Source organism: Aotus nancymaae, unplaced genomic scaffold, assembly GCF_030222135.1.
Source record: "Aotus nancymaae isolate 86718 unplaced genomic scaffold, 86718_ANA_hifiasm-v0.15.2.pri h1tg000036l, whole genome shotgun sequence".
Lineage (NCBI taxonomy): Eukaryota > Metazoa > Chordata > Mammalia > Primates > Aotidae > Aotus > Aotus nancymaae.
In genome coordinates, this window is record NW_026988450.1 from 88,604,205 (window position 1) to 88,619,227 (window position 15,023).

Genomic DNA, 15,023 nt, shown 5'->3' on the forward strand with positions numbered 1-15,023 from the left:
CACATACTTTAAAGGACCAGCTCTAATGTGAACTCAGAGCCAGAGCTCACTCATCACCAAAGGAATGGCCCAAGTCATTCATAAGGAATCTGCCTCTGGATTCAAACACCTCCCACCAGACCCCACCTCCAAAACTGGGAATTACATTTCAACATGAGATTTGGGCAGGGACAAATAGCCAAATAATATTAGTTGTTTTTAGTTGCTTGCTTCTAGTTGATCTAAAAACTCCCACTAGCAAGTCAAATAGTCAGACAATCCATAACTAAACTCCCAACAGCTTCGTTACAGATAAAATCTCTGACTGAGGTCACTATAGTAATGGATGCTTTAAGTTGTTTTTCAGGAAGTAAGAGGCAGCTCTTGTCCAGCTCAAGCAACTTGAGGCCACCAATCCTTCAAATGGGCTTATATCAATGCAGGAGAGATGACCATATGACATCAGAGAGCTGAAAACTCCTCCCTCAGATCATGGAAATGCTACCATTTTCTGAACATGCATTCTATTAAGAGCCATGAAGCCCAACTATGTGTGTGTATATCACTGATTAACTCACTTTTCCTTACATCCACTCACCTTTTCCCATGCCTTCAACTGCCTTACTCCTCTAACCAATAAATATACCTAAAACTTCATCTTTGGGGAGGCAGATTTGACATTTGTTCTCTCATCTCTTCACATGGCAGTCTTTTGAGTAAGATCTTTTCCCTTTGGCAAAACTTGTTGCCACAATGATTGGCTTGCTGCACACAAGGAGGGAAAGAAACTAAGAATAGTAGAACAGGGAAAATTCCTGACCAGTTAACAAGTGATAAGGGGGTAGACTGGTAAGAAGTTAGACTTAATTGGGCTGGGCCTGGTGGCTCATGCCTGTAAATTCCAGCAATTTGGGAGACTGAGGAAGGCAGACCACTTGAGGTCAGGAGTTTGAGACGAGCCTGGCTAACATGGTGAAACCCCATCTCTACCAAAATTATAAAAGTTAGCCAGATGTCTCTAGTTCTAGTTACTCGGGAGGTTGAGACACAAGAATTGCTTGAACCTGGGAAGTGGAGATAGCAGTGAGCTGAGATTGCACACTGTACTCCAGTCTGGGTGACACAGTGAGACTCTGTCTCAAAAAATATATATATATATGGACTTAATTCGGTGAGGACAAGTCACCTACTGTGAGCCCAAGGCAGGTAGCACTTATGGCTGGCAAGTGCTGGAGGTTTAAAGAATGGTTTGAAGTGGTGTGACATGGAATTGAAAGTGAGACCAAAGCAATGTGGTTGTGCTATTCCCTTTAAGGTTCAGCTGTGCTACAGCAGAAATGGGACAGAATGAGCTGGCTTTAACTTGGCAGTGTTTCTGCCAAGTGAGTTAAAAACAAATAAACAGAGTAGGACAGAGATGATGGGGATGTATGCCAGAGAGGAATACAATTATTGATCTGCAGTTTTAGGCTAGTTAAGAAACCAGAGAAGATACAAAATTGTGGTGTAGCCAGCAGAACGGGCACGGGATCAAGGAACAAGCTAGAAAAATTAGAGGTGGTGGTAAGAGAGGGTTTTCTTAAAATTGAAATTATAGGAAAGTTAAAGTTGTAGACAAAGTGTAGGCCCCGCAGGAATGAGAAACAGCAGACAGCACCACTGGAAGAATGGATAGAAGAGGTGCTGGGGCTGGGTGTGGTGGCTCATGCCTGTAATCCCAGCACTTTGAGAGGCCAAGGCGGGCGGGGGGGGTCGGGATTACCTGAGGTCAGGAGTTTGAGACCATCCTGGCCAACATGGTGAAATCTCATCTCTACTAAAAATGCAAAAAAATTAGCTGAGTGTTGTGGCACGCACCTGTAATCCCAGCTACTTGAGAGGCTGAGGCAGGAGAATCGCTTGAACCTGGGAGGCAGAGGTTACAGTGAGCTGAGATCGCACCACTGTACTCCAGCCTGATCAACAGCGTGAGACTCCATCTCAAAGAAAAAAAAAAAAAAGAAGTGCTAGAAGAATTGCCTATCTACCATGAATACTGACATCCTCCCAAACTACGATGGGGGATGCTCGAGAAATAACAGTGAACTGAGTGCTCAAAACTTTGAGGAACATAGGATAGTCATGTTCTGATATGTGAGATTCAAAGCTGGTGTTTTTGAAAGAGAATAGTCTGGAAGTGGCAATAAGAAGCAAGGGATACTTATCTCATCTCCAGCCCTAGTGCTACCATGGTTCTCAGACATCAGACATCATCAGTAGGGTTACAGAGGCATCAAGGGGCATCAGTGCCCTCCAGAGTTTTAGTTAGCGGAAGGTGACAAAGAAGAATATATAGGGAAGTACCAGAAGACAAAGATGTAGTATTTTAGAAGTTGGGAAAACCAAGCAGTGAAGACACAACAGGGGGTGTGCAGAGGGTATGGCAGTGACAAAAGGAATCTAGGGCTTCTGGAGGAATAGGTATGAATATGCATAGAGTATAATGAGGTAAGTGCAAGTGGATCAGTATTTTCCTTTTATTTCTAGTTACTTAATTAAGGTGGTATTTTCCTTTGACCATAACTCTCAATTCTGTTCTTTTCCTTGGGCATTAGGGTGTGGTGCTGATGAAGCTGAACACTACCTGAGGGCTGTATTCCAGGAAACAGGTTTCCCAGAAATCATCCAACCTGGGGCGGTCATGGGGCAACATCCTATCCCAATAATGTGAAAAACACACAAATTCATACTGATATTTTACAAAGAAAATCTCAAAGAATGATGACTTCTGACTAGTGAGGTGAAGTTTATTATTTTTAAAACTGGCAAATAAAGGAAAAGAAAAAGGCAGTTTTCCTGTCTTTCCAGGAGAGGCCTGTTCCCAAGAGTAACGAATCAGCTGATGAGGGAAAGCTGTCTTTAGAAGCATTCCAGCTAAACAAATGGAGAAAAAAAATTACAGGATTCACAGGGTGCCATTTGGCGGCCTCTGATGAAATCTAAGCATTAATTTCAATAGCTACTAAAACTATTAGGTGAAATGCTCATAGGAACTTGCCCATGTATAGATCAGAGATTGATGGGACCTAAACCAATTGATTAGTCTTAACGTCACAAACAACAATCAGATGTATATCACCTATGCAGTATTCTTGTGTGTGTGGGGGGAAATCAAACCCAAACTGGATCAAATTTCTCTAAGGAACACCTTATGAGAAATTAAGGGGCCGGAAAGAAACAGAGTAAACAAAATAGCATCATAGACATGTAATCAGCCTAATCCAGAATATGAGAGTAAGACAACGGACACAATTTCTTTAATAAATTAATTGCAATTAGTAACAAACAACAGGGTCTAGCTGATAAATACAGGAGATGTTTCCAGCAAATTTAAAGTACTTCTTGTCTGACTCTTGTTTAGATGAAACCACATATGAAAATGGGACAATCAGGAACCTTTGAACACTGACTGGATAGCTGATAATGTTTTATTAAAAAAAAAAAAAAGTCTCATCTTTTAGGAATATAGGTGAAATATGCCTTAGATTTGCTTTAGAATAACCAATAGGGATTACGTGTGTGTCTAAGTGGATGGAGAGAGAGGTGACATAAAATTGGCCGTAAGTTTTTAGTTGCTGAATATGCAGTGATAATGATATGAAAAATCATGATACAATTCTTTCTTTTCTGTATATGCTTTCAATTTTCCATAAAAAGTTTTAAAAACTCAAAATTCAAAAGCTTAGTAGGCACTTAATAGTTATTCATTTCTATAGTCTCCTCTTTGTAAAGGCATAAAAAATATATTGTCTTGACTCATGCAGTTTGATTTTAATCCACAATTATTGTATAGCTACAGCTACAAACTAGGTGGAGGAAGACTTGAGGTCAAATTCTAGAATTTATATTTTAAATTTTCAAGCATTCCCTTTAAAATTATTTTCCGCAAAGAAAAAAATAATTGGACCGTTTGATGTTAGCAATATTTATTTTCTATTTAGTAAGATGACAATACATGGGCTTCTTGTGTTTTAATAATACATTTTAAAAAAAAGTTTGAGAAGTTTATTAATTATTGTTAATAAATTTAGCCAGAGGATTAAGATGGTTCATGAGCCAAGTATGCCTAACACTGTCAACTGTGAAGCATATATTTTATAAAGATAAAAATACATTTTTGTTTATAATACTGTCATGTATATTTCCCTCTTTGTAGCATGGAGGCTGCTTGGAAGAAGACTGTAATACTCTCTTCTGGAAACAAAATTTATAAAACTGAGCTGCATTTGTGTGGGCTGGAAAGAGTTTATGAAAACAAAAACCCACTTTAAATTTTTGTTGTACTAATTATTGCTCAGTTTTTCATTTGGCCTTTTAAAAACTTGAAAGTGCCTCAGGCTTGCCAGGGAGGTCTGCGAGTTTCTGTCTGTACTGCCTGCAGCTGAGACAAGAAGTTCAACTCAAGGGTGAAGGAGTAGTTCTGGGTCCTTTTTCAGGATACATTTTACAACATATGATGTTGATATTTCAAAACCTACATGACTTCCAGGTATTCTTCTCAACTGCTTTAGAACCCAGAGAAGAAACGACATGATTAAGAAGAACGCCCAAATCTCAATAGTGGCAAAGGGAGTTCAAATGATGTAATGGTGGGAGAGAGGGTTATAGGAGAGAAGGTAGCATAGCTGGGCTGTTTTGATTATTCACTTCCTTATTCATGAACAACACGGTCAGCCAGTCTATCTGTATGAAGTCTGTGACAACTGTACACTTCTCAATGGTTTGGAATCTCTCCTAATACCAGACTGACTACAAAACACTGTTCATGACTGTTGAAACTAGAAGAATTTCCAGTGACCCAGGTACTAGGAACATGTCAGTAACATCCAATACCTCATATTTTGTGCACAAAAAAATTATTAGTAGCATTAATTTGATTGAATTATATCACAAAGCATGTAATTTACAAAACTGAACTTATGTTTTTAAATTTAGTTTTGTTTTTTTTTTTTTTTTTTTTTTTTTGGCGGGGCACAGCGTCTTGCTTTATCACCCAGGATGGAGTATGGCGGTGTGATCTGATCTCAGCTCACTGCAACCTCCATCTCCCGGGTTCAAGGGATCCTATTTCAGCCTTCCAAGTAGGTGGGACTATGGGAACATGCCACCGTGCCTGGCTTAATTTTTTGTAGAGATGGGGTTTCACCATGTTGCCCAGGTTGGTCTCAAACTCTTGTGCTCAAGCAAACTGCCTGCCTTGGCCTCCCAAAGTGCTGGGACTACAGGTGTGAGCCACTGCGCCTGGCCTAAACTTAGTTTTATTTTTTATTTTTTCAGTGTCCCTTGGATTTGGTAGGGAAAAAATGAACTACTTATACAGCAGGTGACAATACTCTAAAATTAGGGCAAAGTTTTTTTTTTCCTTTTTCCTTTTAATTCCTAAAAGCTATCATTTAACTCAAGCTTTCAACAATAGACACAGACTAACTTGGGAACCCACAGCATTATCACAATTGAAACTAGAGTGTAAAACTATACAGAAGAACCTCTTTCAAACTTGAATACAGAGCAGACTTCTGATTTTTTTTGAAAGAGTTGGAACCAAGTCAGTATTATCCTATTCCTAATAAATGGGGAAAAAAACTATAATGTAATCACACTCAAACTCTTCCCAAGTATTATTCCCTTCCACACATTTATGTCGTCAAGCTTTAGAAATGAGTCAACATAGGTTGTGTGCAGTGGCTCACACCTGCAATCCCAGCACTTTCAGAGGCAGAAGCGGGTGGATTGGTTGAGCCCAGGAGTTTGAGACCAGCCTGGAAAACATAGGGAAACCTCGTCTCTACAAATAATACAAAAACTCGCTGGGCATGGTGGCACACACCTGTAGTCCCAGCTACTTGGGGGGCTAAGGCAGGAAGATCGCTTGAGCCCAGAGATTGAGGCTGCAGTTAGCTGAGATCAAGCCACTGCATTACAGTCTGGGTGACAGAGGAAGGCTCTGTCTCCAAAAAAAAGAAAAAAAGAAAAGAGAAAGAAAGAAATAAGTCAATATGGTCTAATGTAAAGAGAACAAATCTTGAAGTTCTGTATCAGTATTTCCATCAGGCTATTACTTACTAGTTATATGAACTTGGCTAAACCACTTCAGCTCTGAGTGTCTTAATTTCCTCATGTGTAAGGTGAAAATATTACGAAAACTGTCACGAGGTTTAAACAAAATGACCTCTGTGGATGGACCAGGCATGATCTCTGAGCCTCATTCACATGTAAATAACTACTTGAACTATGTAAGCGGCATAGTCATAAATAGGTAACAAACTCAGTATATCAGAGACCACACAGAAAGAGACAGAATGCAGTAATTATTATATACTATGCCACCTTATATTTTATGTAACTTTACAGTTTACAAGCTACCTTTGCATATACAAATGAGCTGTTTTAGAATTTGTAATGAAGCACTTAATACAAAATACAAATAACATTTATTTTATTAAATGTTTTCAATAGTTCAGAATAATTTCCAGTCACTAACCTCAAAAACCTAAAAGTAATCTTAAAGAAAATTATGCTGCATGATACACATTTTAACCACAATAATCTATTAGAAAAATAATTTTTTTTTTTTTGAGACAGAGTTTCACTCTTGTTGCCCAGGCTGGAGTGCAATGGCACGATCTCGACTCACTGCAACCTTTGTCTCCCAGGTTCAAGCGATTCTCCTGCCTCAGCCTTCTGAGTAGCTGGGATTACAGGCATGTGCCACCACGCCTGGCTAATTTTTTTTTGTATTTTTAGTAGAGACAGTTAATTTTTTTCTGTATTTTTAGTAGAGACGGGGTTTCTCCATGTTGGTCAGGCTGGTCTCAAACTCCAGACCAGTCCCATATGTGTAATCCACACATGTAACAAAAGTCATGTGCATAATGCAGTGGTACTACTATCATGTGTTATCTTGTATTTCTGGTCATCATAATTAAGGTTTTACTGCTTGATCAAAAGCTTGGTTATTCTAGAAAAGAAAAAAAAAAAAAAACCCAAAAAACAAAACAAAACCCAAATACAGTAATCAACTAAACAAAAACCCCAAGTTTATACCTTCAAAACATTTAAAATATAGCTGTACTCACTGATTTGGAAATGCCTGATTTCTAGGGTAATTTTAACCCATGCAACCATTGTTTAAGCACTCCCCCACACAGACCATACCTCCTCTTTCAGCATACTTGCAGGTCCCTTAAGATAGACTGCAGCACTTGACTTTCAGATATGTTCCAAGTTGTACCTGAGCTCTACAATAAGCACAAGTTTCCTTATAACTTAATAATTAGGCTTAAAAAGATTTCTTTAGGTTCTCAGAACAACACACGAGGGAAACATGTTCTTCTGTTAGATATTTTTGTAAATCTGTTAATCTTACACTTATTTTTATAGAGAAATACTGTGTAAATTTGATAGACTGTTCATGTATTCAACATCAAGTGTCATTGCAATTTTACTGAAGGTGATCCAATAACTATCTTTATTTTGCAACGAAATATGAAAAAGCACCTGGTATCTTCTCTCTGGAATGTAAGGATATTGCTTTATTTGCCAACAAGAGAGATCCGTGAGGAGCTGCAAAACTGTCCTAAAGTTATCTAGACCCTCACTTTTCCTGTTGGTTATTCTCTCTTCCCTTGCCCAGCATCTCCTAGGAAAGAATGTAGAACCATTTATAGTGATTCCTAGGAAAAAAATCTAAAATCAATTACAGTATTCCTAGGAAAGAATCTAGAACCATTTACAGTGATTCCTAGGAAAGATTCTAGATTCATTTAGAGTGATGAGCTTACAGGTTATCCCTTGAGACTCCCAGTGACACTGATTGCTCCAACTATTCCTGTCTTTCTGCTGTCTGTTCCCGCTACCCAGAATGCATTCCTCTAAGTCCCAGCACACCTCCATACCTTACTCAGGAATTCATTATTTAAAAACAATTATAAAACGTGTATCCCAGACAATAAAATAGAACATGTCTTTCCATGCAATGGGTTCATGGTTTTGTGGACAAGATGGTTTCTAATACACAATGACATCCATTTTAGGACTATGCATAACAGACAAATGTACAGTGCTCTGTAGAGCTCTGAGGAAGAAGAGTCCAGATCTTCTTAAAGTAGTCAGGGAAGGCTTCCATGAGGTAGTGACATGTGGACCCAGACTTAGGTCAGGTAAGTACCCTTTGGTTGTGAATAAAAATGGGAGAGCCAGACAAATCCCATGAAGACTCTCCATCTTCATTAGGACTTGGGAGTACATCAGTATTTTATCAGTATAGGGGAGCAAACTCTCTCAAATTGCTAATGACAGGCAAAAGAGTTCCAATCCTAGTGCCATTATTTTCAAGCTGTGTGACGCTGAACAAGTTTGTTTGCCTTTCTGAATTCTTCATATCTATGAAATGGAGAGATAATAAATACCTTGGAAGGCCACTGTGGGACTAAATAAGATAATACTTTATATTTACGAAGGGCTTTACAATCTTATGCAAGTTAATACATGTGCAAGTTTACTGTCATACAGATCACAATTTTAAATAGCTTCCCTATTACTCCCAATTTACCTACTTTAATTCACTATCTATAATTTGACTCTTTCACAAGAATATAAACTCTATAAAGGGAGGAACATGGCTTTATTTTCTATTAAACCCCAGTAACTAGAATAGTGCCTGGCATGCTGCAGGCACTCAAGAAATATCTGCTGGCTGGATTAATGTAAAATAGAAATGTAAAACTGAGGTCTCATCAATCCTGTAGGGCTTATTAGGGGTTAAATGAAGTATCATATGACAGAAAAGCAGCTGACATATAGTTGATTGCAGTCTTATACCTCTATCCTAGACACCTAACAGGCTCACTGTGGAGAAGCACACGCAGAATTTCACAGGGATCCAGGAGCAATAGGGCCTCTACTTTGGTATGTCAGCACTATACCCCACATGGTACACTGTTTCCAGGCTGGCAGGTGAGAAATAACCTTGGGATTAGTAATATTACTTTTTCTAGGTATAGGCGTAACAAAGATGTCCCTAGAAATGTCAAATATCAGCTTTGGGGCTAAGTGCAATACACTGGCTTCTGGCTGGCTAGGCTGGTCAGTTTTTAGGTTTTATAGTCTTTATGGAAGATAGAAATATACCATACCATTGAATGCCAGGATGATGGAAGGAAAGAAGGAAGGGAGGAAGGGATGGAGGGAGGGAGGGTTAGCAGATAAGAAAAGAAAAGAAATATACCACACTTGTTAGTCTGATTCCACCTAAGTGAACAAGTTGTAGGTGGAATGACTAAGGACAAACAAGACTATAAACATTTAATGTCACATCATTAAATATTCACTGATTATTCTTTGCTTGGATCTGTAAATTACCTAAGTGATAGTCATATATCAAAGTATTATTAACTCTGAAAAGTGAAAATATTTTGATATGTAATGATGAAAAGAGCAAGTCCGGATGGAACAGCTCAAGCAGAACAATAGAGATAAGAAGGTTGGGAGAGGCACAGTTACAAATTATTTTTGGCTAAAAAACAATGTAGATAAGGCGGTAAGGGAGGACTGCAAAGGTGGGCTGTGGGCAGACAATGAAAGGTCTTGCAGGCTAAGCTGAGGAACCCAAACTTCATCTGATGGATACTAAATTATTACTAAAAGTTTCTGACCAGAGAAATGCCTATTTAAATCAACATGGTAGCAATTAAAGACCACGGAGAAGGGATTGAAGTATGAACTCCTAGTTAAGGAATACCTAGGAAGAAACAATGAAAGCAGGATCACAAGTAACTAAGGTGGTGTTAAAGCCAGACATTAGAGTTTGAACAATGACTGCAGACTTTATCAGCTGTGTAACCTTGGGCAAATTATTTAACCTCTCTAGGCCTTCGTCTCCTCAGCTGAATAATAAGAAAAACTATCTTATAGTTTGTTGTGTGACTAAATGAGATGATACATGTACAAGAACACAGAACATAAACCTGAGCCTGGAACACAGTATCTACAAAAGTACTCATAAAATGCCAGCTAACTTTATTTTTAACAGGCTTCTGAAATAGGATGAAAACACTGAGATCATAAAGTGGGGGTTGTCTGGAAGAAGGAAAATCCAGAGGTTTCGTGATAATCAGCTGCTAAGAGACACATATGAGGTTTAAACCTTGAATAGAGAATATTGATTAAAAGAGATAGTAAAATAGGAGGAACAAGTTTTGAAGGTACTGCTGAGGCCTATTTTATTACATTTCACTACTTTGTTACCCAAAGACAGATGCTAGGAATAGTTCTTATTAACATAATGGGGCATTTCCCTTCTCTCTCAAGTCTGGGGTGACTGTGGAGACTATGTGTGGCAAGCACCAAAACGAAACTGACTTGTTCCTGGGGCTCATCCCAAAAGCTGCTTTACAGTTTGGAAAGAAAATGGACCAGAAGGCCTGGGAGTTATTCAAAGCCCTGCTCAAATCTCACCTACTCTACAGAATATCCTGGTGCCCAGCAGTTGCTCCCTCCTCCAGACTCTTATGACTGTGGCATGTGGCGGCAGTCTTTATCCAACTAGATTACAAACTCCATGAGGGCCTGGCAAGTTTGCCAACTCTCTGTACCCACCATAGACTAGGGCTACAACATAAAGTCACTGATTAGGCTTATAAGGATGATTAACTGTTTACCTGAAAACATACTGGCAACCCTGAAGCTGTCCGTAAGACCAGCTCTAGCACACCTATCTTCTCTCTACTTAATTAGTAAGTGGGCAATGATTTCTCAAACAGTAGTACTTTGACAGTATCACACATCATTCATCTTTATTGTGTATCTTTGACAATGTACAAATACAAGCAAAAATATCTCTTGAGGAAGGGCTTATGGGACATTTGTGCACAACTAAAAAAAAAAAAATAATAAGCAGGCCGGGTGCAGTGGCTCACGCCTATAATCCTGGCACTTTGGGAGGCTGAGGCAGGTGGATCATCTGAGGTCAGGAGTTCGAGACAAGCCTGGCCAATACGGCAAAACCCTGTCTCTACTAAATATACAAAAGTTAGCAGCGCATGGTGGCAGGCGCCTGTAATCCCAGCTACTTGGAGGGCTGGGGCAGGGGAATTGCTTGAATTGGGGAAGCAGAGGTTGCAGTGAGCTGAGATCATGCGACTGCACTCCAGTTTGGGCAACAGAGCGAGACTCCGTCTCAAAAAAAAAAACAAACTGATTCAAAATAAACAGGAATTAGGTCTTTTCTAAGCGAGATACTAAAGTTAAAAGAAAACTATTATTTTAGAAACATAACATGTAAGCACACATATAAGAACAAATTATATATGTGTGTATATGGTTACATATGTATATATGTGCATATATAGATATTACATGTATTTTAAGATATCAAACAGACCCATGGAAGATGCTTTCTCGTCCTTCCCCTTTCCTCTACTTCCCACAAATTTAAATGGGGAAAAAGGTATATCTATTTTGAAACATACCAAGGAAAGTACAACACACTTAATCACACCAGCAAATAGTTAAGATAATGCTTATGCCAGTATCTTAACTATATTTTTAAAAAAGCAATATTCAAACAGCATATTAACTGTGAAAGACAAAAACAGTTTAAAAATATCTCACATTTCCTGAACTTCAAAAAATACACATGCAAAGTTTACTCTACTGAATTCCAAAGATAAATTATAACGGCAACTTCAGAAGTAAAAATTTTCATTCTGGATATGATTAACATGATATTAAAACCAAAAAATAATTTGGAATTCTATATAATGTGCTGAGTGATCTGGTATTTTATGTATGTCCCATCTAAAAAAATAAAATCTATGAGCCATACTTGAAACTACTTAATGATGAAAAATTATGCAAATTTGGATAATCAGAATGCTTATTTTCATAAGCTATTCTAAGAATGAAGCAATTATAATACAAATAGACATCCATGATCATCTTACCCTGTGAGTGTGCTTTTTAAGTATGCTATCTAGAGCCCCTTACCTGACACAGAGACGGCGTGTGTCCGCATGCCTTGCTTTTCACTGTTGGCCAGCCTGCGACAGACAAAAGCAAAGCTGTAAGCCCTGCAATTTCCCCAGGACCCCACCACTCAGACTCATCAAGTAAGGAGCTACCTTGGATGAGGAAGACAAAATTCCCCAGGAAGACAAAATTTTAGAAAGGTGATTTCTTCAAAAATTGGATTTTACTATTAAAATAGTCAGGCTGCTGTAATGCTTTAAAAATCAGAAATTAAGATACACAACTCAGGAAATGCTGAACTGTTCTGAGAAAGATACTCTTGACAATAATTTAAAACAATGCAATACAATTTAATGTGGTATGCACGGGTTAAATAAAAATGTAAACTTAAATGCTAGACAGTAAAGGATTGCCCCAAAGTTATGAGAGAAAAACCATATACCTGGAAGTGGATTTTGTTCTTTAAAACATAATATGAAATACTATAGTATGACTAGTCCTTCTTAAATTTATGGCATGTAAAAAATATCAAGAAATACGTTAATATGTACTATTACTTACAGACTTACAGTAATCTCAATTTATCTTGCTATTTGCTTTATAAAATGGCTTAACACTAGTTTTACATATTTATCCCCATAAAATAAAATTTTGGCCAAGAGTCTGGGTGCCATTTAAAAAATGCAAGTACAGTTAGTAAAAAATCTTTGGAAAGCACAAAATACAGGGAAAAAAGGAACCACACAGTCTTTAGATATTAAGTTATCTTGGTCTTTTCATAAAAGAAAATCTTTTCCAGATACACAAGCATGTATTAAGAAAGTGCTGAATAGATTTTTTTCTAGTACATAGAATTTATACTAGGAAATACTGACACTTAAAACAGTATAGGTTAAACATCTCTTATATGCAATGCTTCGAACTAGAGTGTTTCAAATTTCAGATTTTTTTGGATTTTGGAATGTCTACACATACACAGTGAGGAATCTAGGGGACAGGAACAAGTCTAAACGTGAAATTTATTTATGTTTCATATATACCTTACACATATAACCTGAAGGTAATTTTATACAATATTTTAAATAACTGTGCACAAAACAAATATTTGACTGCAACCTGTTACACATGAGGTCAGGTGTGGAAGTTTCCACTTGCTGCACATGTTGGTCCTCAGAAAGTTTCACATTTTGGAGAATTTTGAACTTTGAAGTTCCAGATTAGGAATGCTCAACTTGTACATTGTTTTGAAGCATTATAACTATTTAATGTGAAACTGTATAATCTCTATAATCACAGCACACAGCCATAGACTTATGTTCCTTTTACAGAATTCTCCAAATACTTGAAATTTTATATCTACAGTATAAAAATTTAACAGAAGCTGTTTTCTAACAACTCCTTACTTTCTCTTCCATTGCAGCTACATGATTTATCACAACTTATCTTTGAACTATATTTATTGGGCAGTCAGAGGGCACACATTTTAAATAAATAGATTACATCATTTCCTTCCTTGCTCTGTTGACAAAACACTGTAGTTTTCCCTTGTCTGCAACACAATTTATGTATGCTGTTGCTAAGCAACTTTCTCACGACAGCTTGGATTTCAGCACTTATCTGATCACTAACAATAATGGTGTCCTGCTGCTGCTAAGATTTGGGTGGAAGTTCCCCTCTTTTAAAGTTTGCTTCATTCATTTAGTGTTTCCTTTATCTGTCAACATTTCTAATGTACTACTTTCCTCACTCGCTTTCATATCTCTGTTTATGATTCTTGCGAGGGGAGTGTGTATGTGTTTAAGAGATGGGGTGAAGTCTCACTAGGTCACCCAGACTAGAGGGTGGTTGCTATTCACAGGCATGATCATACTGCATCACAGCCTCAAACTCCCAGGCTTCAGTGATCCTCCTGCCTCAGCCTCAGAACCACAGGAACACGCCACATTGCCCAGCTTTGATTCATGTATGTTTTAAACCCCAAATTATCCCTTAATTTCCCAAAACTAAAGGTACTCTAAATAAACATTAGTTCCTGCACTGATATGACACCAAATGAACCTCTATCAGACACTGCTGATGCTGTAGAGTGCACTGTCCAAAGGTAGAGGTCTCTCACCACCACCCTCCATCCACACAGTCACATACACTAGCCATGTGCAGACCCTGCCTGTGTGAGGCCCACAGTACTGCATATGACCCTGGCTGACTGTGAGCTTACTGACCAGGGAGGGCAGACAAGTTAAAAGGTCATGTTTAGAACTGTGGTAATTACTACTAGAAGCTATTATAGGAAAACATGATGGGGATGCTCTCCTGGCTTGGGGGTGGGGCAAGGTGGGTCAACGAGGTTTTCACGGGAAGTGATGTAGAATGAGACCCAGAAGATGAGTAGGGCTTAGCAAGGAAAAGGGGGTTGGAAGAAGAGTGAAACATGCAAAGACTGGCAAAGGCCTTTAGGAAAAAGAAAGAATGTTTGCTCCTGGAATAGAAAAAAAGTTCAATGTAGCTAAGAATAGTATGAGGAGTGACAAAAACCAAGGCTAGAAGAGTGAGCAGGGAACAATCACATGGGCTCCTGCAAGCTAGGTTAAGAATACTGGAAATTGTACTAAGAGCAACAGTAGGTCATGTAAGAGATTTAATTAGGAAAGCTTCCTCAAGCTAGAGTATAGAGCACAAATAGGCTAATGAGCAAAACTGGACAGAGACTGATTTAGGATGAAGTAGGCAGAAAAGAGTTAATATAGCAGTTACATGACTGTCCCTTGCCTGGCATCTGGGAACTTGAATTTTCGTGGAGTTGCCACCATCCCCTGACAGGTATGATACACTGTGCCTAAAATGTTTGTACAAACAATGTGGTTTATGCTAAATTCTTGCTTTCCTTCTGGGAGTCTGGAATTTGGATGCATGCCAGGCAGAGAGTGCATGTATAAAGAACCCTCAATAAAAACCCTGGGCATCAAGTCTCTAATGAGCTTTCTCAGTAGGCAACATTTCACACAGGCCGTCATAATCCATTGCTGGGGAATTCATGA

General features: G+C 38.4%; 1 protein-coding gene across 29 annotated transcripts in view; it reads right to left on the reverse strand.

Annotated features, from left to right (window-relative positions):
* PTK2 (protein tyrosine kinase 2) overlaps positions 1 to 15,023 on the reverse strand; it is a 352,445-nt gene that overhangs the window by 126,796 nt on the left and 210,626 nt on the right. For 27 of the 29 annotated variants that reach the window (XM_064384640.1, XM_064384638.1, XM_064384629.1 and 24 more), the window contains one exon: positions 12,004 to 12,056. In XM_064384640.1, the coding sequence (XP_064240710.1) occupies positions 12,004 to 12,056 (53 nt within the window). Of the gene's footprint in view, positions 1 to 1,836; positions 1,972 to 12,003; positions 12,057 to 15,023 lie in introns of those variants that run through there. The other 2 variants (XM_064384651.1, XM_064384650.1) reach the window with 1 other exon arrangement.